At 33.9% G+C, this 22,623-nt stretch overlaps 1 protein-coding gene and 1 pseudogene across 1 annotated transcript; one reads left to right on the top strand and one right to left on the bottom strand.

Annotated features, from left to right (window-relative positions):
* Positions 1–1,714: 1,714 nt before the first annotated feature.
* Positions 1,715–13,911, bottom strand: LOC146949510 (putative WRKY transcription factor 62). The gene is made up of 4 exons (XM_085745508.1): positions 13,633–13,911; positions 12,660–13,028; positions 2,459–2,563; positions 1,715–2,340 (listed from the first exon to the last, which is right to left on the bottom strand). The coding sequence occupies exons 2-4, from the start codon at positions 13,007–13,009 to the stop codon at positions 1,917–1,919; spliced, it is 879 nt and encodes a 292-aa protein (XP_085601634.1). The 5' UTR covers positions 13,010–13,028; positions 13,633–13,911; the 3' UTR covers positions 1,715–1,916.
* A 5,235-nt stretch (positions 13,912–19,146) lies between these two features.
* Positions 19,147–22,160, top strand: LOC146949509 (uncharacterized; annotated as a pseudogene).
* Positions 22,161–22,623: the final 463 nt, after the last annotated feature.

The following is a 22,623-nucleotide window of genomic DNA, read 5'->3' as shown; positions in this document are numbered from 1 at the left end:
TCATATTCAATTATGTTTTTTCAAAAAATCATCTTTTCCAAATGAAAATTAAATGCAAAGTGCATTCAATTTGCTTTCTTTTTCATTTTTTCTATAATCAACTACCAATGAAAATTGATTTTACATCTTCCTATAAAACTTATTTCAAAGATAGCACAAAATACTATGTTACAAACTACTACTCCCTCCGTTTCAAAATGAGTGTCGCTTTAGCCAAAAAAATTTGTTTCAAAATGAGTGTCGCTTTCAGTTTCCAATGCAATATTAACTTTTTCTTTTCAATTTTACCCTCCAATTAATACTCTGCACACTACTTCCAAAGTATTGCTTTTGAAACTAACCAATAGTTAATAAGGATAATTTGGTAAAATAACCATTCTCTTTCTTTTAATCATTGCATTTCTTAATATGTGTGTAAACACTTAAAACGACACTCATTTTGAAACGGAGGGAGTATATTTTAGTTTTCTTAATAAGTGTGATTTTTTGTTTTTGCTTATAATATGGGACGGAGGGAGTATAATAAAACCAGATATAGACCCAAGTAATTGAACTAAAACAGTTAATGAGATTCAACAAAGGACAATTATTTGGGAAAACCAAATTCAATTCATGAGTGAAATAATTCTTAGTTGGTCTTTATTTACCTCTCGCCCGAACTCCAGATCACCAAGGACCCTTTCGCATGAGAAAAATAGGTAATTTTTTTTTTTAGGCAAAACTCACTCATTCAACCATTAAGCACAACATTAACAATCGATTGGTCACTTTCAAAAATTACTTATTCAAAGCTCATGTCTACAACTATCGGAATAGCAATATCTTTATTGGTTTCAAGCGTGAGTAGTTAATATTTCACATCGCTTATGAATGTGTAAAATATTTTTTTTTTTTAAGGAATGAATGTGTAAATGTTAGATATATACAAAAGATGACTCGTATACTTAACATCTTAAGATTTTTGGTCAAGATGACTCGGCGCTTCCCAAACTCTCCGATAAACCCCGCATTCAATCACATGACAAACAGGAGAAAAATACAGCGTAACCCAAGCTATCACCAAAACATATACCGACTCCAAAACAGCCTTTTTTACTTAAAAAGCGCAATCCACATTACACTTCAATAAAATAGGAGGAGGTAGAGACGTGCCTCCATGAGATGGGATAAAGCTTGAGCACACCATTATTGGTAATCACAAACAGCTTCTGTCACAAGCCTGCATGTTGCAAAGGATATCATAGCAATGTTCGCGGGAGGTAGTATATGTTGAGTTCAATTTTACGTAGATATAATTTATTAGAAGTAAAGATATATCAACTCAGAGCTATATAAAGTTTTAATCCTAATACTAGCGTGTAACTTTTCTTATTTCTTTGGTTACAAACTTGAAACATGCCAATAGAAAGAAAAACTATCACTACACCTAATCCCTAACTTAGGTAAAAAATCAGCGGAAGATTTTCCTCTTGATAGCACAAATTAAACTCCGATAGCTATGACTTCTTCTTGAGTAAGTCATGATAGCAAGTATAGTAAAAGAAAAAAATAATCAATAGCAAAACTATGAATGTAGTTTTCAAGAGGATTTGTTTTGCCATACAAACGGTCAACGGTACAGCTTGTTGTCCGTTGTCTCTGGTGCAATTTTCTCTATATATAAATCAAATATAACTTGCACAGTTGGTCAAATAATAGCAAATAATACTCCTGATTTCAGAGACCAACACAAGCGCCATAATATTTTTTTTTTTATGAAGCAGAACAATTTATCTTTAAATTACAAGGTATTATTAACTTTTTACATAATCAAATTCAAATGCAATTGACAGAACTTTAGAGAATAAATTGCATATTTTCTTAACAACTGACATACTCCTTAAATCACCATACAAAGACTTACCTAATTTAGGTAACTAAAATCCATCATGAAATGGAACAGATTTGGTGGATGATAGCATAGTAGCATGCCTGACATAATCAAATTCAAGCTTATAGTCACACGAGAGAGGGTAATCTGATGATGTTAATTGGTCCTGATCAATTTGGTTATGATAGGGATTAATAACATCTATAGGCTCTTGTTTTGTTGATACAGAAAGTGGTGATGAAAATGCAGGGTATTGTTCTTTGATTTGGAGGCTGTCATTGAAGCTAAGGAACATAGAAGAAGTATTATTAGGTTCCAATAATGTGATCTCTGAATTTGATAAAGAGCTTTTGCAACTATGATGGCCATAATATATGGTTCTGTATAATGGAGGGTCCTCTTGAATTCTCTGCACATGTTTCATAGCTTCACATTCTTCATCACTTTTGTAACTGCATCTGTAGTAGCTCCTATAATATGAATCACATATTGAACTATGATTAATCATTAAGAATAAATAGTGCCATATAGAAGGAAAAAAAAGAGATTTTGAGTAAGTTATTATAAGTTGAAATTGAAGATATATACCTGAGGTATTTTGCATTGATTAACTTTTTTTGTCCATACTTTCTCCATTCATAGCCATCTTCAATCAAAATTGAGCTATCCTTCTCCCAAGTAAGTGCTTTTGATCTTATCAAAGTAAAAGAGTCTACCAGTAAATATCATATTTTGTACAACTAACTCATAATCTGCTGAGTTTAATACATGTTTTTATGAAATCAATAGCATTAAATCACAGTTATAATCCAATAGGGATGACAAAGTAAGCCGACCCGTCCCGTTTAGGCAAGCCCCGTTTAAGCCCACCCAAAAATGGGACAAGGCAGGCTGAGTTAATTTAGGTGGCCGAGTTCAATACTTCGACTCAGCTTGCCAAACATAGTGGGCTAAACGAGCCGGTCCAGCGGGTAAGCCCTGTTTTACCATCCTTATAATCCAATGATATTAGAGGAAGAACAACAACAAAGAGAAAGTAGTTCTGCTATTACTTAAGCTGCAAGCTATTACTTGAGCTGCAAGCTTCTTATTCTTACTTAGGCTTAATCATGTTGATTAGCATGTAATTAGGCTTAATGTACTTTACTTGTTCTCTATAAATACTCCATGTATCCTCATTTACATCTATGACAAATGAAGCTATTTTGCTCTTTCTCTCTTTCATAATAAATGATTTTATGATTATGATAAATCTATTTATTTAACCTTGTCGGTTTGCTAATTGAAACATAATGAACTTAATAGACTAAACGTTTTGATATCATTCAGTTGGCAATGCAACAACTATAAAAGGAAATCAGGACCTTTGAAAGTTAGAAACGAAAAGGAAATCAAATTCAAAGGGATGTAGTTTAATTTAACTAGAACATTAATTACTTGCAAAAAAAAAAAAGGAAAAATAGAGAAGTTTACACAAGTTCACTCTGGCTTAATGTAGTACTCATACCACAGGATGATGTGACACAAGTAGTAGAGGAGAAACTCTTGTGTGAACCAGGACCAAGAAATTTGGTTTGGTCACACATAGAGTTTTTGCCTTCTCTCTCTCTCTCTCTTCACAAATAAATAAATATTTTCCATTTTCTCTCTCTTCTCTCTTCTCTCTCTTCTTTCTTTGGTTGTGACCAAAGAAAATTTCTTGGTCCTGGACCACCTAAGAATTTCTCAGTAGTAGAGACTTTGATTCTTAACAATTTGATCAGAGGTCTAATCTCTTAACAGTGTACATGAAAAAACATCAAGGTGGAAGAAGTCAACTCTTAAACGAGTTAGGCTCTTAACTCGATGAATTACCCTCCGCAATTGTGCTCTAATAGTACATTGGTAAAAAAAAATTGTATGCTTTCATTAGTCGTAAACTTTTTGTTTCCTTTCTCGCACTTGTTTGGTGATAAGTGCTAGAAAGTGTTAGTTTCATGATTTATATTAAACTCTTTTAGTTACTTGTTGTATAAGTTATCCAAGGAAAATATATGAAAAAGTGGCAAAATGCATAATTATGTTTTTTATGTCTTACGTAACCCAATTGTGCAGGAAAATAGTGATCAAGACATGAACCAACGAAAGAAAAACAAAAAGAGGAGCAAAAGGATTTGTCGCCCGAGCAACAAAATCCTGCCTGGCAAGATGTCGCCCAAGCGACAAATGTCGCCATGGTGGGAATGGAGAAACAGAGAGCATGTTTTTGGCCATCAAAGTTCGCCAGAGCGACAAATGTCGTCTTGGCGGGAATTTCCTGCCTGGCGAGATAAGGCGGTTTGGAGCAAGTGGATGATGACGTGGCAGAAACCCAATGGCAAAGAAAGTTCTTGTCGCCAGAGCGACAAAAATCCTGCCGGGCGAGATCATAATATATGCAGAAGTATAAAAGCCCCTTCTTCTTATTTCAGAAAGATTATTATCAGATATTATGCTATTCTAGGAAGAGAAAGGAGCACAAGGATTGAAGGGATTCACAAGATCATTGAGACATCATGGCTTGCTTCCATTCCATCTCATCTTTTCTCCTTGTAAGGTTACCATGACAATGAGTAGCTAGACTATTTTTGTTGGGATTAAATGTAATCAACTCTACTAGTATGTATTCCCTTTGATTATGATGTTGTTTGATTTTAATTATCTCATGATGCTGAGGTTATTCTTGTTTTCCATGCTTTTAATCTTATGGATTGATTTGTATTGAAAAATACCTTTTGAATCTAGGTTAGAATAATCTTCTATCAAAGCTTTGTTCTAGACATGGAATTTAGGTTTTGTAATTACTTTTGAATATTGGAACCCAAAGCTTTTGTATCGTTTAATAGCTTGGGAAATCAACTATACAACGATACAATCGACTATTGGATCGTTTAATAGTTTGGGAAATCGACGATTGAACGACCCAATAGAAGTCACAACATCATTTGGACACGAATGATGTTGCCGAGCAATATGTGATAATATCAATTGATAATTAGAATCCGCAACACTTATCCGAGAATACGTATAAGTAGGTTGATGATGTTTAATCCCAGCATAATCATTTCCCTGTTAACTCTCAAACCTTTTACAATTTCGTATTTTATCGTTTATGAAACAAAATCTTGTGAAACCTTAGCTCAGAACGACATTGATTGTTGAACGACTTAGAATATCGCACCAGTCCCTGTGGAGACAATAAACAAAAATACTTACTTTTGATACTACATCATTTGGTATCTTACATGTTAGTCTATACCATTAATTGTTAGAGATAGTTTGAGATTTGTTATAATTAGTTGAAATATTATTTAAAATAGTTACAAATTAGTTGAAAATTGGTTATAATTAGCTAGCTTAATTAGGATCCCTATATAAAGTGATATACACATTGTAATCATGTTTTTTCATTCTATAAATTTCAATTAATCAACCTTTATCTCAAATTTATCTTCCTACGCTTCTCAAAACTAATTGTTGTCAGCATGAATGTGGGTTGGGGTAGTGGATCAGAAGTTATACGAGTATCAGTGGATACAACTGATCCATGTCCGGATGGGGGGGTGAATAGTATTGATGAAGCCCAAATCAATATTGACGAATCTAATAGTAGTGAAGCAAAATTTGGAGGAAGTGGTTCTTCTAAACTCCGACAATTGCTTTTTACGCACCTCAAATTCGTTATTTTCAGCAAAACGAACAATTTTGAGGTGCTTAAAGAGCGATCGTCCTAAGTTCCAACCCTTGTTGTGGAGCAAAACAAAAGTAACAAATCAACCCAACCCGTGTTGTAGAGCTGAAACACTTCAGAGAATAAGAATTCAACAAAAGTATCGTTAGATTACGAGATTGAAGATAAAGAGGAGCCATAATTGAACCATAACAATGGCGATAACAATGCGAATAAGAAATCAAGGAGCAAGAACATCTCATGCACAAAGACTTCAACCTCAAAGAATAGAAGAATGGGAGAAGATCCGATATAATGAAGTGGATTCTCATGGCAAACTAGTGCATTTAACACTATTTGCAGATGTTGAATCAAAAAGTTTTGAATGTGCCATGAAAGACCCAAGGTGGATTAATTCTTTGAAGGTATTAATTACTTTAATTGCGAAAAATCAAATAAGGAAGATAGAAAGAGTACAATTGGTTTAATTTTCATGATTGGTGCTCAAAAAAGGAACTTGTACTTGTTGTAGCTCTCTCCTCATGTCAGGCATAATATATAGCAGCTTCCTTAGGATCTTGCTAAATTGTATGACTCAATACATTGCTTGAAGAATAAGGTGTGAAGATATCATAAACTGTGATCATTAGAATCAACAACAATTAAGCTATAAACCTAACCAAGAATCCAATTGCTCATGGGAGAAGCAAGCATATAGATACACATTTCCACTACTTGAGAGAGAAAGTTAATTAGTAAAGGAAGACTAGGGTTGGAGCACTCCGGAAGTGAAAATCAAGTGGCATAACATTCTAAGTAAGGAATTAAAGAAAGATACTTTCAAGCATTTGAGAGATGAACCTAATGTTTTGGCTCGACCTAATCTGAATTACAAAAGATTATTGAATTAATTAATTCTGTTAGGATATTTAGTTGTTTTGTAACTGATTTTGTAACAAAGTAAATGTGTAGCCAATGTTTGTATAAATAGCTTGCCAAACAAGCAAGTGTTTATGTGTGTGCATTCAATTCAAAACAAAATTTCTCCCTCACAATTTGGGCTAATTCTTTTGTTGTCTTGTATTGTTCTCCCTCCTTAACCCCGATTACAAACTCCTTGTGCCTAGAAGCAAATTGTATCACTTCTATATCCTCTCTTATTATCTTTCATATATTAAATTATCTTCATCTTGATGTTTTTGGGGGATGAGTTTCGATAAAATATATGTCAGTAGGGTTCAATGTGAGGTTGTCTGGGTGGTGCAAATAGCAAAATAAGTACAAGCTTTTAAATTTTTCTTTTTATAGTTTTTTTCTCTTTATTAGACATGTCTTTTTTTACCCTCAAAAGTATGCATTTTATGCAATTGTATCTATCCATGATAAAGGAAAAACCTGCAAAGGCGCAAGCAAGGTTGTTGTCTACTTCAAAGGTGCTCAAAACTCTTCTTTGAAACGATTCATATAAAAGAAATGAATTTATTCATGCATAAATCTAAAGAACATGAACCAATTCATGCCCTGGAAGGAAATTACTTTTCAGGTTTGTTGAAATTGCATCAATTTGTATGCTTAAGTATGAATTGATTCATGTGAACCATCTGTCATATTTTCTATGTTTTTACCTATATCATATAAATAACATTCATTGAGCAGTTTTAATTCATTCACATTCTGAAAAATCATCAAGATTAAAAAATTTCTCCCACTCCAATTTTCTTAGTGCGATATTGAGAGAAAAAAAAGTGAGGGATCCTTTCTAAATGTGTTCTTAAGAGAAAAGTGATGAATCTTTTCTCTTCTATGGTGAGGGATCCTTAGATTGTTAATCGAATTTATATTGAAGAAGGTTTTCTTGAAATTTTAATTGCTATCACAATCTTGATTAGAGGAGTTAATTTTGTTTAGCTTTATCATTTGGATAAGTTTGTTAGTGAGTTACAAGTGACTTGCACTCTAAGTCATGTATATAAATACTCTTGTAACCTCTATATTTATAATCAATGAAATAACAACTTTCCATTATTTTATTTCTCTCTCATTCAACATCCACTAACAACCTCTAACCAACTTCATCTTCTTCTTCCTCCATCAAACCCTAAAATTGTGATTGTTTGCGTTTTAAGAAACCATAGATGCGCTAATAATTGACATCTAGAGCCTTGGGTTCAGATTCAGGGAAACACGAGAGAAATTGTGAGAGGTGAATTTTCTGGGAAACACGAGTGAAATGTGAAAGGTGGAGTGCATTGATGAAGTCTCTATTTGGAGCACAAAATATTCTTGAATTGGTGGAGAATGGGTATGAAAATCTAAGTGCAAATCCTACAGATGTGCAGAGATCAACCTTCAACAAATTGAAGAAGAAAGATTGCAAGGCTTTATTCTATATTCAGCAGAATGTGGATTCTAATCACTTTGAGAAGATTTCAAAGATAACAAGATCCAAGGAAGCTTGGGATATCTTAGCAAAATACTATGAAGGAGGTGACAATGTGAAGCAAGTGAAGCTTCAGTCATTATGAAGGAAGTATGAGTTGATGCAGATGGAAGATGATCAAAGGATCAATCATTAATTCTCCAAACTATTAGCTGTAGCGAATCAGATGAAGGCTTGTGGAGAAGTTATGTCAGATCAACAAGTGGTGGCTAAGATAATGAGATCCCTTACTTCTAAATTTGATTTCATAGTTGTAACCATACAAGAAGCTAAGGATGTGAAAACATTGAAGATTGAAGAAATTCAATCATCACTTGAAGCTCATGAGATGTTGGTGATTGAAAGAGGTTCATAAAGAAATACTCAACAAGCCTTGCAAGCTTAATTCACCAAGAAAGATGGATATGACATGTATTTAAAGAAGAAAGGAAAATGAAAGTTCAAGAAGGGAAACTGGAACAAGCCTGATGAGAAAGGTGAAACTTCATAAACTGGTACAGGTTCTGGTAACAATCAGAACAAGAAAAAAAGAATTTGGTAAGAGAAAGATTCAGTGTTATAATTGTGAGAAGTTTAGTCATTATGGTGATGAGTGTTGGCACAAGAAAGATGGGAAAAAGAATGGCTGATTAATTTTGATTCAAGCAGAAAAATAAATGCCAGGCTTGCAGATAGAAGAAACCTTGCATCAAAAGGAATTGTAGATATTGCTATAAAAATGAAAGATGGGAAAAATGCACTAATTGAGAAGGTGCTATATGTTCCAGGAATGAAGTGCAATCTGTTGAGTATTGGACAACTGATTGAGAAGGGGTTTTTAGTCACTATGAAAGGTAATATCTTGCATCTATATGCAAGGTAAACTAGTGGTGAAATCCAAGTTAACAAAGAGCAGAACCTTCTTATGTTGCATTCAAAATGCAAAAGAAGTGTGCATGTCAAATGTAACTGATGAAGATTCAAACTGGTTATGGCATATGAGGTATGGTCATCTAAATTTTAGAAGCTTGTCTTATTTAAGCTCTAAGAATTTAGTATCAGGATTACCAATTTTGGATGCACATAAGAAAACTTGTGAAGTTTGCTTAAGGGGTAAGCAAAATAGGCTCCCTTTTGTGTCTGAAAAGCCTAAGAGATCAAAAGCTGCTCTTGAAATCATACATTCTGACATTTGTGGACCATTTGAGACACCTACAATAGGAGGAAGCAAGTACTTCATCACTACCAGAATGTTATGGCTATACACAATTAAGCTGAAGAGTGAAGCTTTGGAAGTATTCAAGAGATTCAAGGTCTTAGTTGAGAAAGAAAGTGAAAAAGCAATTAAGATCTTAAGAACAGATGGTGGTGGAGAGTATACCTCATAGAATTTTGAAGAATTTTGCACTAAACAAGGTATATCTCATGAATTTACATCTCCATACACTCCCCAACACAATGGTTTAGCAGAAAGAAGGAATATAATCATACTTGACATGGCTAGAAGCATGTTAAAGCAGAAGAACATGCCTTATATGTTTTGGGGAGAAGTAGTCAATACATCTACTTACATTTACAACAAGTGCCCAACTAAGAAGTTGAATAACAAAGTCCTAGAAGAAGCTTGGAGTGGAAGAAAACCAAATGTCAAACATTTGAAGGTGTATGGTTCAATCTACTATAAACACATCCCAGATGCAAAGAGAAGGAAGCTAGATGATAAGAGTGACAAGATGGTTCTGATTGGTTACCACTTAACTGGAGCATACAAATTGTATGATCCAAAAGCTCAGAAGGTTCAAATTAGCAGAGATGTGATAATGAATGAGAATGAAACATGGAACTGGGAGAGCACCATTGAAATAAGAAACGTGAATTCACATATCTTCACTGAATCAGATCAAAGTGAAGCATCTGATGAAGATATTGAAGAGACTGAGAATGAAACCGAGAATGCAGTTGAAAATGAAGATGTTCAAACTACACAACCTATTATAAGACCTCAGAGAAATAGGCAAGATCCAAGTAGACTTGAAGATTGTGAGTTGTTGTCTGATAGTGCAATGAAAGATGAAGGTGAACTCATTCACTTCGCACTAGTTGATGTTGAACCACTCAATTATAAAGAAGTTATGCAGACTGAAGTGTGGAAGAAATCTATGACCGAAGAAATCAAGGTTATTGAGAAGAATAACACCTGGAAACTAGTTGAATTACCTGATAAGAAGAAAATCATTGATGTGAAATGGATTTTCAAAGTGAAATTGAATCAAGATGGATAAGCTTTTAAGTAGAAAGCAAGGCTAGTGGCTAGAGGTTTCCTACAGTGATATGGTGTGGATTATAATGAGGTATTTTCTCCGTTAGCAAGATTAGAAACTATAAGATTGGTCGTGGCACTGGATAGTAGCAAGAAGCTGTCACTACTTCATTTAGATGTAAAATTTTCATTTTTAAATGGACCATAAGAAAAAGATGTGTCTATTACACAACCTTCATGACTCGAAGTAAAAGGGAAGGAGCAAATGGTGTACAAGTTGCACAAGGCTTTCTATGGCTTGAAGCAAGCACGTATAGCATAGAACAAGATAATTGATCAGTTCATACTTCAAATTGGATTTAAGAAATGCAAAGCCAAATTTGGAATATACGTTCAGAAACTGAGTGAAGAGAAAATTACTATGATATTCTTATATGTAGATGACTTATTGGTAACTAGAAGCAATCAAAGTGAGATTGAGAAGTTCAAACACACTATGCAATGTGAGTTTGAAATGACTGATTTGGGAAAATTATCATACTTCCTGGGATTAGAATTCAAAGATAGTAAGCTAGGAGTTATAATGCTCAAGTAGAAGTAGATTGGTGAATTGCTTGAAAGGTTTGATATGGCAGATTACAACATTGCCACAAATCCATCTGAAACAAATGCTAAGCTGGATGAATGTAGTAATGAAGATAAGGTGGAAGCTACTGAATTCAAGCAAATAGTTGGATCTTTAAGGTATCTATGCAATAACGGACCTGATATATGCTTTGCAGTCAGCATAATCAGTAGATTTAGGAATGATCACAGGACATCTCATCTTACTGCAGCCAAAAGAATAATGAGATATGTGAAAGGAACTCTAAAGCTTGGTTTTCCGTTTCCAACTTCTAGCAAGGAAGGAAAGATTGAGTTAATAGGGTACTCAAATTCGGATTGGTGTGGAGATAGAAGTGATAGGAGAAGCACTTCTGGTTACCTATTCAACTTCAATGATGTTGCAATCTTATGGTGCACTAAGAAGCAACCAGTAACTGCTCTATCATTAGAAAGAGTTAATTTTGTTTAGCTTTATAATTTGGATAAGTTTGTTACAAGTGACTTACACTCTAAGTCATGTATATAAATACTCTTGTAACCTTTATATTCATAATCAATGAAATAACAACTTTCCATTATTCTATTTCTCTCTCATTCAACAACCTCTAACAACCTCTAAGCAACTTATTCTTCTTCTTACTCCATCAAACCCTAAAACTGTGATTGTTTGCGTTTTAAGAAACCATAGCTGCGCCAATAGATTTTGTATATTCAAATTCAACTTTAGTGAAAGAAATTTCACATTTTTTTTGTTAGGGTTGGATGTAAGTCACGAGAGAGGATATGCGTGACTGAACCAATATAAATTGCGTTGTCATCTTCTTTACCCTTATCTCTTTTGATTTTTGCAATTTAGTTTCGATTGATATCATTTTAAATTTCATGATAAATTGTTTGGCTCCAAATATGTTTCGTATGGGGAGGGTCTAATTGGGCGAACAAAATCCTTTGGGTCCAATGGTTGGATGTTTAGAGGCCTAAGTCTAAGGGAGGTCTAGGAGTGATAGACTTGCATCACGTCAACCTGACTCTTCTGAGGAAATGGCACTAGAAACTCCTCGTAGGCGGAACATGATTTTGGAGGGATATCCTTTGAGTGAGGTACAATGCAAGTCGGGTGTTTTCCACTTAGCGCGAAAGGGGAGGTAGTCTGAGATATGCCTCCCCCTAGTGGAAGGAGGTTTCATTACTGGGTGAGAATGTGAAGTTCACCTATGATTGGTTCATAGAGGGTGTGGTTAAGAATACCAGGAATGGTCTTGCTAGTGGAATAACAATGTTCATTTTTTTGTTACAAGAGTCAAGTCTGAGATACGTCTCCCCCTAGTGGAAGGAGGTTTCGTGATGTAAGTACGGTTGTGCTCTTGTTCATTTTTTTGGTACGAAAAATGTACGGTTTTGATGAGATATGCCTCCCCCTAGTTGTTCATTTTTACTTATTGGACAATGACATATTGATAAATTCACTATAAAGTCTGGATCCGCCCTGTATGTACGGTTGTGCATATGATCATTTGGCACGGGTAGTCCTAGCTCTGGCTCATTTTTTTGTGGTACTATTTACTTTATGTTCAACCCAATTAGCTAGTACTTTTGTGTATTAGGTTTAAAGTAGCTTTATACTCTCTTGTAAATAAACTTTTTTATATTAAAAATAAATTAATTTACACATTCATGGTTTTTCTCTATTAATAAAATTTGCATCTTTATATTTCATAATATATGTTATATACTATTTAATACGATAACAAAAATAATAATAATTATAAAACATCACTTTCTACAAAGACATGCATATATGACTTCTAAATCTTACTTTCTTTTGTAGCACCCTCTTTGAGTTTTATATAAACTCTTGCAACCTTTATCTGTATCTTCAGGCTTTGGGCAATTTGCTGGTGACAAATCTTTGATAGTAACAGGCAAAACCTCCTCATCACTGAAGACATAATCATTGGTGTTCAATAGAAAAATAGTATTTGTGAATGATCTAAGTACCTTCTTAGCAAGATCTTGAGCAAAGGGTAGTATTAACCCTTCTAAATCTCCATGAATATTCACTCTATGAACATTAATTACTTCAAGTAACTGATTTGCTGTGTCACGGCCTCTAATTAGCTCTTGTTCCATTTCCTTTCTACAATTTGAAGGATCTTGATTTTCCATTATTAGGAAGTTTTGAAACCTTGGTGTAAAGGGGTAAGAGAGAAGGAGAGACTTAGTTTTTTTGGTTGAAAATGGCAACAACCAACATAAAAAATTGTTGCATAAAGTAGAGACAAAATTTGCAAATAATTAGGGTTAGTTTAGGAATCAACTAGATAATTGAATACCACAAGATAAAAAAAAAAAACCTTATAGTACTTCCTTAATAAAAACCTTAGTTCTTCCCCTCACAAAAAAAAAAAAAAAAAAAAAAAAAACTTAGTTATTTTTTTCACAAGATAAAAATTTAGTTCTTTTTTTGTTAACAAGATAAAAACTTATGGTTCTGAACTCTTCTTCAAAAAAAAAAATTATGGTCTGAACTTTAATAAATGTAGATACAGATGAAGAAAGTTTAGAAAATGAATATTATCCGTTTCTTTAAAAAAATTAAAATATGGGGGTTACTGACAAATAAATATTTTTATGTTTAATTTTTAAAAATACAAGTGATGATTCACAATAATATTAATAATTTTTTATTTTTTGACAGGTATTATTATTATTTAAAAACAAGAAAGACACATAAAAAAATCGTATCTAAGATCCAGTCAAAAACAAGAAAAACTAATATGATGAATTACCTGTCTTTATTAGAACCATTGATTCACGTTGAAGCAGAGTCATCGCTGTTGAACAAGAAAGAAAATGCTTCTTTTTCTTTTCCTGCATATCTTGTGCTGGGTTTAGAGAGAAAGCTATTAAAAAAAAAATCAACTAGTGACCAATAACAGTTAGGATGAGGAGAAATACTTATATACACGGAACACTAAATCAAAATTATTTAGGCAGATACTCATTAAAATATCTATCTTTTAATTATTTCAAAAATATGTATTATTTAAATTTTTTTTCTCTTTCATACTTTCTCTTATTATGTGTGTGTTTAAATGACTCATTTTTATGCTTGTGACCAAGCAAGTGTAGCTCTAGGATGAGATGGTAAATGATTTCCTATAGTTTAATTAGAGATCATGGGTTCGAAAGCTTTATCATCCATTGCGATTTATCTGACTCAAGAATTTGTCTTTAAAGTTGCATGCACGTAACATCTGATTTAAAAAAACTTGGTCCCCGTGAGCATAGCTCAGTTGTCAGGGACATGCATTATTATATGCATGGGGCCGGGGTTCGAACCCCGGACACCCCACTTATTCATCTTGAAAAAGGTGAATTCTAGCCACTAGGCTACTTGATAAAAAATAAAAATAAAAACTTGTTAAGAAATAATTATATGAAACCAACCACTTTAATCTCTGAAGTGTGAGACATCGTCGATATAATTTCAAGAGCAAATATTGTATGGTCACAAGAGCAAAACTATAGTGTTTAAGCGCACACGCAAATCCTTAGCCCAAAATGTAAAATAATTTTTTTTTTTATCAATTTTTGTCATCTAATTATTAAAAAAGTATCTTTATGCGTGTGTTTAAGATTGTATATTTGATTATGATCATACATGATTTACTCTAATCTATGAATGTATCGAAAATCAACATCCTTAAATATTATAGTGATAACACATAATATATTTTTTGGTGGTGATCGGGGTTTGAGCGCCAAACCTTGCATATATTATGCATTGTCCATACCAATTAAGTTAAGCTCACGAGGACAATGATAACACATAATATATTATAACAAAAATACACACAAATATTAAAATATTTTTTGCGTATCAAATATAAATAAAATTGGATAAAGAAAAGATAAATTATATTAGCACAATTATTTTTTTGCCAAACCAAAGTTAACTATTATCATTAATCAACTAATGTTCAATACAAGAAGGATAAAAGTCAAAAATACGGTGACTAGCCCAAGAACAGGTCACCCTAACTAAAGTATGAGCAACCATGTTCTCTTGTTTGCTAACAAACTTCACCTCGAAGTTGGAATGTAAAGACAACTGATAAATAATGCTAGAAACAATAGCATAGAATTTTGAATCACCATGGCTCAGAGATGATAGAGCTTGTACTAGAGTAGCAGAGTCAGACTCGAAGACAACCTGATTCCATCTGTTCACATCAGCAAAGTGAATGACATCGAGTATAAGGCTACTGTCTCCCCCTCCAAAACTGTCATTTTTGCTCGCTGCCATTTCGTTTGAGCCCGAATCAATTGCCCACAGGAGTCTCTAACATAGCACACAAAAGATGTAAGATGGTTTCGGTCATGGAACACAACATCCACATTGCACTTGAACCACGTCTCGCTCGGTTTTTCCCAAACTGAGATGTTGCTTTGCACTCTATGTTGCCCGTGTTGCACAACCGGTGGTGAGGGATGTTTATGAACCTCTCGTCATTGTTGTCATGCATCTAGTGATGTCCTTCCAATGCTTATTGAAGTGTGATGAGCGTCGTTCCAAATAACATCATTACGTGCAGCCCAAATTTGCCAAAGAAGTAAAGCCACCCGACCAGCAATGTATCGGCTTTCTGAACAACATATGTTAAAAACAAACTCTGCCAAACTGCTCTCAGTTCCAACTCGCGTTTGCAGGACAGTAGAAAGTCCTTCCCAATACCAACTCTCACGCGTCATCGTACAACCTACAAAAGCATGCCAATATCCTCAACAACTGTATCACACCAGGGATAGATCACCTCACATTGTACATGTCGTATTAGCACAACTATTTATAAACAACTTTGGGATAATTATCTCTTTTATGCTCTCATTGTGTTCACACTTTTTGTCATTGTTAATTTAGTTTTTATATCAATATCTACAATTTTTTTTGGGGAATATCAATATATAAATTGTCTTGTATGTCTTTTTAGTTGTTTCATTTTTTTTTTAAATGATTATTCAAATAAGATACCTTAAAAAGAATCGATGAATTTGAATAATTTGTTTACTCTTAAAATTAAGAGAAATGATATTTGTACAACCATTTTCTAACAACTTTTTGACAATTTTCTCTCTCATATTTACATTATCTTCTTATTCTCTCTCTATTATTTTTTATCAATCAAAAGAGAAAAAACCAAAGTTGTAATGAAAATTGTACCAAAGAATTGTACTAATATCAATACTCTAAAAATTAACTAGAAGACAATGGCAACTGCTAAAACTAACTTTTGAACGCTGCAAGGTGTCATGTGCAAGACACGACCAAAAAATGCAAAGGAATATGCTGCTGAATGATGTCACCAGGATTGCGTAAGTGCCTCAGGTTATACCTGTCACCAACCTTCAAACGGCAATTAACAATTGAAAACAAATGTACTATTATCTCATTATTCAATTAACTAATAATTCGTACTATTATCTCATTATTCAATTAACTAATAATTCAAGTGATAAGATAGGATAAGGCTAGCCAGACAAAGTTCATGAGTTGTTGTTGTATTTGTCTAACAATTGTCTCATTTTTCACTAGTAGTAAGTGTGAGCTGGTTGCATCCGGATTTTACTTAGGTTACATCAGCTTTTGTGACAATCATGACATTACATTTTAGATAAAAGAGAATACTGCATAAATGATTAAAATAAATTATTTAGAAAAGAAAGAATGATTGACTAAAAGAGAAATAGAAACGATATCACCAATATTGTTAAAAACTAATGTCACTCAAGTATAATCCGTCGAATGCGATATCGAAATTGTTTGTGTACCAAATGCAGATCGACTCAATAACCTACCGTTGCTCCTGCCTCATGTCCTCTTAATGCAAGCAGGGCTGCCGACCTATAGTAGGTTGTTTTAACCAAAGTTGTGATTCACACACACACACACACACACACACAATATATATTGTTCATGGACCGAAATGGATGAGGTTGAAAAGGTTCCAAGAAAATGTGGAGTGTGTCGAGCAACAGGTCATTATCGCAAAAAGTGTCCTAATGTTGCACCCCGAGAGTAATTTTCAATAATTTTCTTTGTAATATATATATATATATATATATATATATATATATATAATGTTATTTCAAAGTTTTCAATCAATTATTTATGTTGATCAATTTTTATTTGTAGTTATTTATATTTTATATTATTAATTTTTAGAAAAAAAATAACTAAAAACAAAAATAAAAAGAACCCAGTAAGATGACTCCATCTCATTTGGAGTCATGATGAAGGACATATAAATTAATGGCAAAATAAATCTTTTTGTTTTTAAATAGGTTCTTTAAATTTTTTAAGTTCGACAAAAATATCAGGTTAGTCCTTTAAGTTTTAAATAGGTTCTTTAAATTTTTTTAAGTTTTTTTTTTGGTAGATAGATGAGATGACAAAGTCATCATAAACTCACACACACAAAGTGGAGGTACCGGGGTTCGAACCCCAGTCATGACGTCCGGCCTAACAATTTCGGCATTTTTGTCAGTTGAGCTAGGACTTATGGGACAAATTTTTTCAAGTCTTAAATAAGTCTTTTTAGTTTTTTTAAGTTTCAAGTAGGTCATTTGAGTTGTTAATTTAATGCAACTATTTAAAGTTTTTTAAGTTTGTGTTTCAAATAGGTCCTTAAAAGGGTAATAAGGATCTATTTAAAACTTAAAAAAACTTAAATGATTTATCCAATATTTTTGTCAAATTTAAAGGAAAAAAATTATATTGCCTAACTTAATTAAAAAAATAAAATAAAAAAAAATTGGGATGACAGGAGTCCTCCTAAAAGATGAAAGTGTCGTCTCAGATGATGAAGCTATGGTGAAGGCAAAATGAAAATAGAGTAGATTAGATAATAATATATTTTTTGAAGAAAGATTAGATAATAATATTGAAAGTAGGGTAGATCGAAGTCTTATTTTCAAAAGTATGTTAGTTAAAAAAAGAATAAAATCTCAATTACACCGGTATTGCATTTGTCCCTGCATATGGATGTATAAACATATATCCCAAATTACCCTAACTAGTTTAAATATGGGTTATGTTACAAGACACCTTCATAAAAAGTAGTGTGGTGTCTTTTATCAAGTCACACCTCAAGGTGTGATTTTCACTTTTTTAGTTATAACTTTGATAAAAGACACCTTCATAAAAAGTAGTTGGTGTCTTTTAACAAATGCTCATAGAGTAACTTGATAAAAGACACCTTCACAAAAGGTGTCTTCTATCATAACCCTTTAAATAAATTAATAAAGCACGTGGGCGGCTTCAATACCATCTAGCATGCATCAAAGGATATAAACGTCTTCTTGGTAGAAATGTAAAATTGTGTTCTCAGCAGCATGATGTCAGCATGATGAGCTCACCCTCGTACAATCCCATTTAAAAAAATATAGTGCTTCTTTTTCAAAGCTTTAAACCAATTAAAATATAGTGCTTCTTTTCCGGAGCTTTCAACATTAAAATATTCATTTTGATCATATTTATAAGCAATTTTTATTTTTTAAAATTTAGTAAATAACTATTTAGACTAATATTATAATTTAAATATATCAGTTATTTAATGAATCTAAAAAAAGAAAAAGAAAAATTGCATTAAAATGATCCAAGGGAGTATATAGGATTTCTTAGGGTATAACCATCCTAGTCGTTATAATGAAGAGAAATGGGGAAAAGTGTAAAAGAATATGAGTGAGGCATGTGGATTTTTACATGACCTTTGTGCGGTATTTTAATCAAATAAAGAGTTGTAGGTCTAAGAATGGAGCTAGACCAGTGGCATATTTGATATAAGACCATCCCCAATGGGGTTATTGAAAGCCTATTGAACCATTGGAGAATTGCTTGTTGAGAGTGACATGGAGGAGTTGGGTGATGACATGATTCAACAAGTTGAATCCTGCCAAGGGGAGACACGCGGCGTGCGTTTATTGTGTGAAAAATGGCGCGTGTATTACATGCGCCGACATGGCGTGTCTGCGAGCAAGGAGAACGGAGAGAGAAAGCCTTTTGGTTGGATAAGGACAGCTGTCGCGTTTGTATTGGCTGGCTGGATTTTAATTATATTCATTTTTTGCCCTCAATTATTTCGATGGAAATAATTTTTTTTTTACCAAAATTCGTGATTTTTTTTTCTCTATAAATAGAGACTTGGATCATTTGATTTGGACACAGAAAAAAAATCAAGTTTGTCACTCTCTTAATCTTATTATTAGCCTTTCTTTTGAAGTTTTAGTCTTTGATTAGTGAAATGGATCCTAATAACAATCAATTTAACACCCAAAATTCTTCTGATTACCCATTTAACTACCAAAATCCCAACAATTATCAACACCCAAATCAATTTCCCAACCAACATCCTCAAAACCCAAATCAATTTCGAAACCAACATCCTCAAAATCCAAATCAATTTCTCAACCAAAATCCTCAAAACATGCCTAACTTTGGTTTTGCCTCAAATTTCAATCACCCATCCTCTGTTCCAAACAACTTTCATCCATATTGATCTATGATGGGATATCCATCTCAAACACCCCCATTTAATGGTTATATGCCGATGGTGAATGAAAATTTGCAGAGTCTTGGTGAATATCCTGAATTTTCATCACAAATAAATCGTGGTGGAATGACAAGATCTAATGAAGTCACTCCAGAGGATACAACTCCTAAGAGCAAGAAAAACCAGCAACCATCATGGAACACTGAACAAAATTTGGTGTTAATTAGTGGGTGGATAAAATATGGAACATCCAGTGTTGTCGGGAGAAACCAGACAAGTGAAGCATATTGGGGTAAAATTGCTGAGTATTGTAATGACCATTGCTCATTCGATTCTCCACGCGATGTCATTGCATGCCGAAACCGTTTTAATTATATGAGCAAATTAATAAATAAATGGGTTGGTGCTTATGATACCGCTAAGCGTCAGCAAGCAAGCGGTTGGTCGGAAGCTGATGTGTTGGCAAAAGCCCAGGAAATATATGCAGGTGGGAAGAATGTTCAATTTACTTTAATGGAAGAATGGCGCGCTCTCCGTGATCAACCTCGTTATGGAAGTCAAGTGGGAGGCAGTCAAGTGGGAGGAAATGTTGGCTCAGGAAGTAGTGGATCTAAGAGATCTAACGAGGACTCTGTAGGATCTAGTGCTCGTCCAATGGGTAGGGAGGCAGCTAAAAAAAAGCAAAAAAGAAAAACAAGGACGCTGGTTTGGAGGAGGTGGAAAAGGAGTGGGTTCAATTCAAAGAAATGAAGGTGCAAGAGATGGAACACTTTAAAGAGTACACCGAAAAAATGGAAAAGTACACCGCAGTGCAACAAGAGAAAAACAAATTGAAGAAAATGGACATGTACATAATGTTAAGTTCCCAAGAGCATCTCGATGACAGGAAAAAAGCTCTGTTGGAAAACTTGGAGCGTGAGCTGTTCGGAAATTAATTTCACTAATATTTGTCTGTATTCGGTCAAAATTGTCAGTGTTGTCTAGTCCCCAATGTTTACTTTAAATAATTGTTAGTGTTTTCTAGTCTTCAATGTTGCTTTAAATAATTGTCAGTGTTGTCTAGTCCTCAATGTTGCTTTATTAATTATGCATAATATTTGTCCCGTGACTTTTTTCACAAACTTTAATTTCACAGCCCATGGTATTGCTTTACTATGCATACAAAACTTTAATTATGCATACTATTTTGTCAGTGTTACATCCATGGTATTGCTTTAATTATGCATACTTTTTTCACAGCCCATGGTATTGCTTTATTATGCATACAACACTTGAATATTGTTACATCCATGGTATTGCTTTAATTATGCATACTTTAATAATTCACTCCCCGTGCTTCAACTATTTGCTTATATATAGGGACTTGAATAGCATTCATATCTACTTCCAAACCTATTTGTCACTTGAATATTGTTTAAACTATTTCCTTTCTCAAATTGCATTCATATCTACTTCCAATATCTACTTCCAAACACTATCAATGGATCCTTTTGGTTTTGATATGAAAGCCTACTTCCAAAAACGTGATGCTGAAGACACTTATATCGTCAACCGATTTATTCAGCGTCGAAAAAAACTAGAGGAAGGTAGTGGATCTCCTAAAAAAAAAATTAAATAGAGATCATGCAGCAGCTAACCAAAGACTCATTGACGACTACTTTGCCAATGAGCCTACATATGACGATGCAATGTTTCGTCGTCGGTTCCGGATGCAAAAACACGTTTTCCTTCGAATCGTTGGAGACCTTTCAAGTAGTGATAACTACTTCACCCAGCGAGTTGATGCCACCAACAAAGAAGGTATATCACCATTAGCAAAATGTACCACAACAATGCGAATGTTAGCATATGGTGTGGCAGCAGATGCGGTCGATGAATACATCAAAATAGGAAGTAGTACAGCATTGGAGTGCTTACTTAGATTCTGCAAAGGAATCATACGACTGTATGAGCAAGTGTACTTGAGAGCACCAACCGAAGATGACCTGCAAAGAATACTACATGTTAGTGAAATGCGGGGGTTCCCAGGGATGATCGGGAGTATTGACTGTATGCACTGGGAGTGGAAAAATTGTCCTAAAGCATGGGAAGGTCAATTTACCAGGGGGGAAAAGGGAACCACCATGGTTATTCTTGAAGCAGTTGCATCTCATGATCTATGGATCTGGCATGCCTTTTTTGGATGTCCGGGAACGTTGAACAATATAAACGTTCTAGATCGGTCACCAGTGTTTGATGATGTGGAACAGGGAAAGACTCCAAGGGTGAATTTCTTTGTGAATCAACGTCCCTATAATATGACATACTATCTAGCTGATGGTATCTACCCTTCTTATCCAACTTTCGTCAAATCAATTAGACTTCCTCAAAGTGAACCCGATAAGTTATTTGCAAAACATCAAGAGGGATGTCGGAAGGACATCAAACGTGCTTTTGGAGTGCTTCAAGCTCAATTTAAAATCATCCGTGAACCAGCTCGCTTGTGGGACATAGCCGATTTGGGTATCATCATGAGGTCATGCATCATATTACACAATATGATTGTTGAGGATGAACGAGATACATATGCTCAACATTGGTACGATTTTGAGCAATCTGAGGGATGTGGATCTAGTACACCGCAACCATACTCGACCGAGGTGTTACCCACTTTTGCAAATCATGTGCGTGTTAGATCCGAGTTGCGTGATCCAAATGTTCACCACGCATTGCAGGTAGATCTAGTGAAGCACATATGGACAAAATTTGGAATGTTTCGTAATTGAAGATCATTTGTATCGTACTAAATAAATTACGTGTGTGTTGTGTGTTTGTTTGTTGTCTTGCATTTTAAGCTATTCGTGTGTCGCGTGCTTAGTTTGTTGTATTGCATTTTAAGTTAAGAAAATAAAAATAAATTATTTAAAAAAATATTGTTTCTTTAAAAAAATTATTTGTATTATTTTAATTTAATAATAATCGATAATTATAATTTTATGCAATTATAAAAACAAAAATTAAATAAGAATAAGAAATAAAAAGTGGTGGGGTAGGGTGTTGAATGAAAACTATTGGAGTGGTAAAAATTGAATGGGTGTTGAATTAAGAGAGAGAAAATGATGTGGAGTGTTGGGAATTGAAAAAGTGGGTGTTGAAGGTTATTGAATATTTTTTACCATTGGACATGGTCTAACATCTATATCTACAACTTTCATGAAGACGCCAAAGTCCACATCATCCTACAAAAGG

The sequence above is a fragment of the Medicago sativa genome, chromosome 2 (assembly GCF_051527215.1).
Source record: "Medicago sativa cultivar Bolivia chromosome 2, Bolivia_mono, whole genome shotgun sequence".
NCBI lineage: Eukaryota > Viridiplantae > Streptophyta > Magnoliopsida > Fabales > Fabaceae > Medicago > Medicago sativa.
The sequence above is the reverse complement of the archived record's forward strand: the minus strand, read 5'-3'. Positions and strand labels throughout refer to the sequence as shown.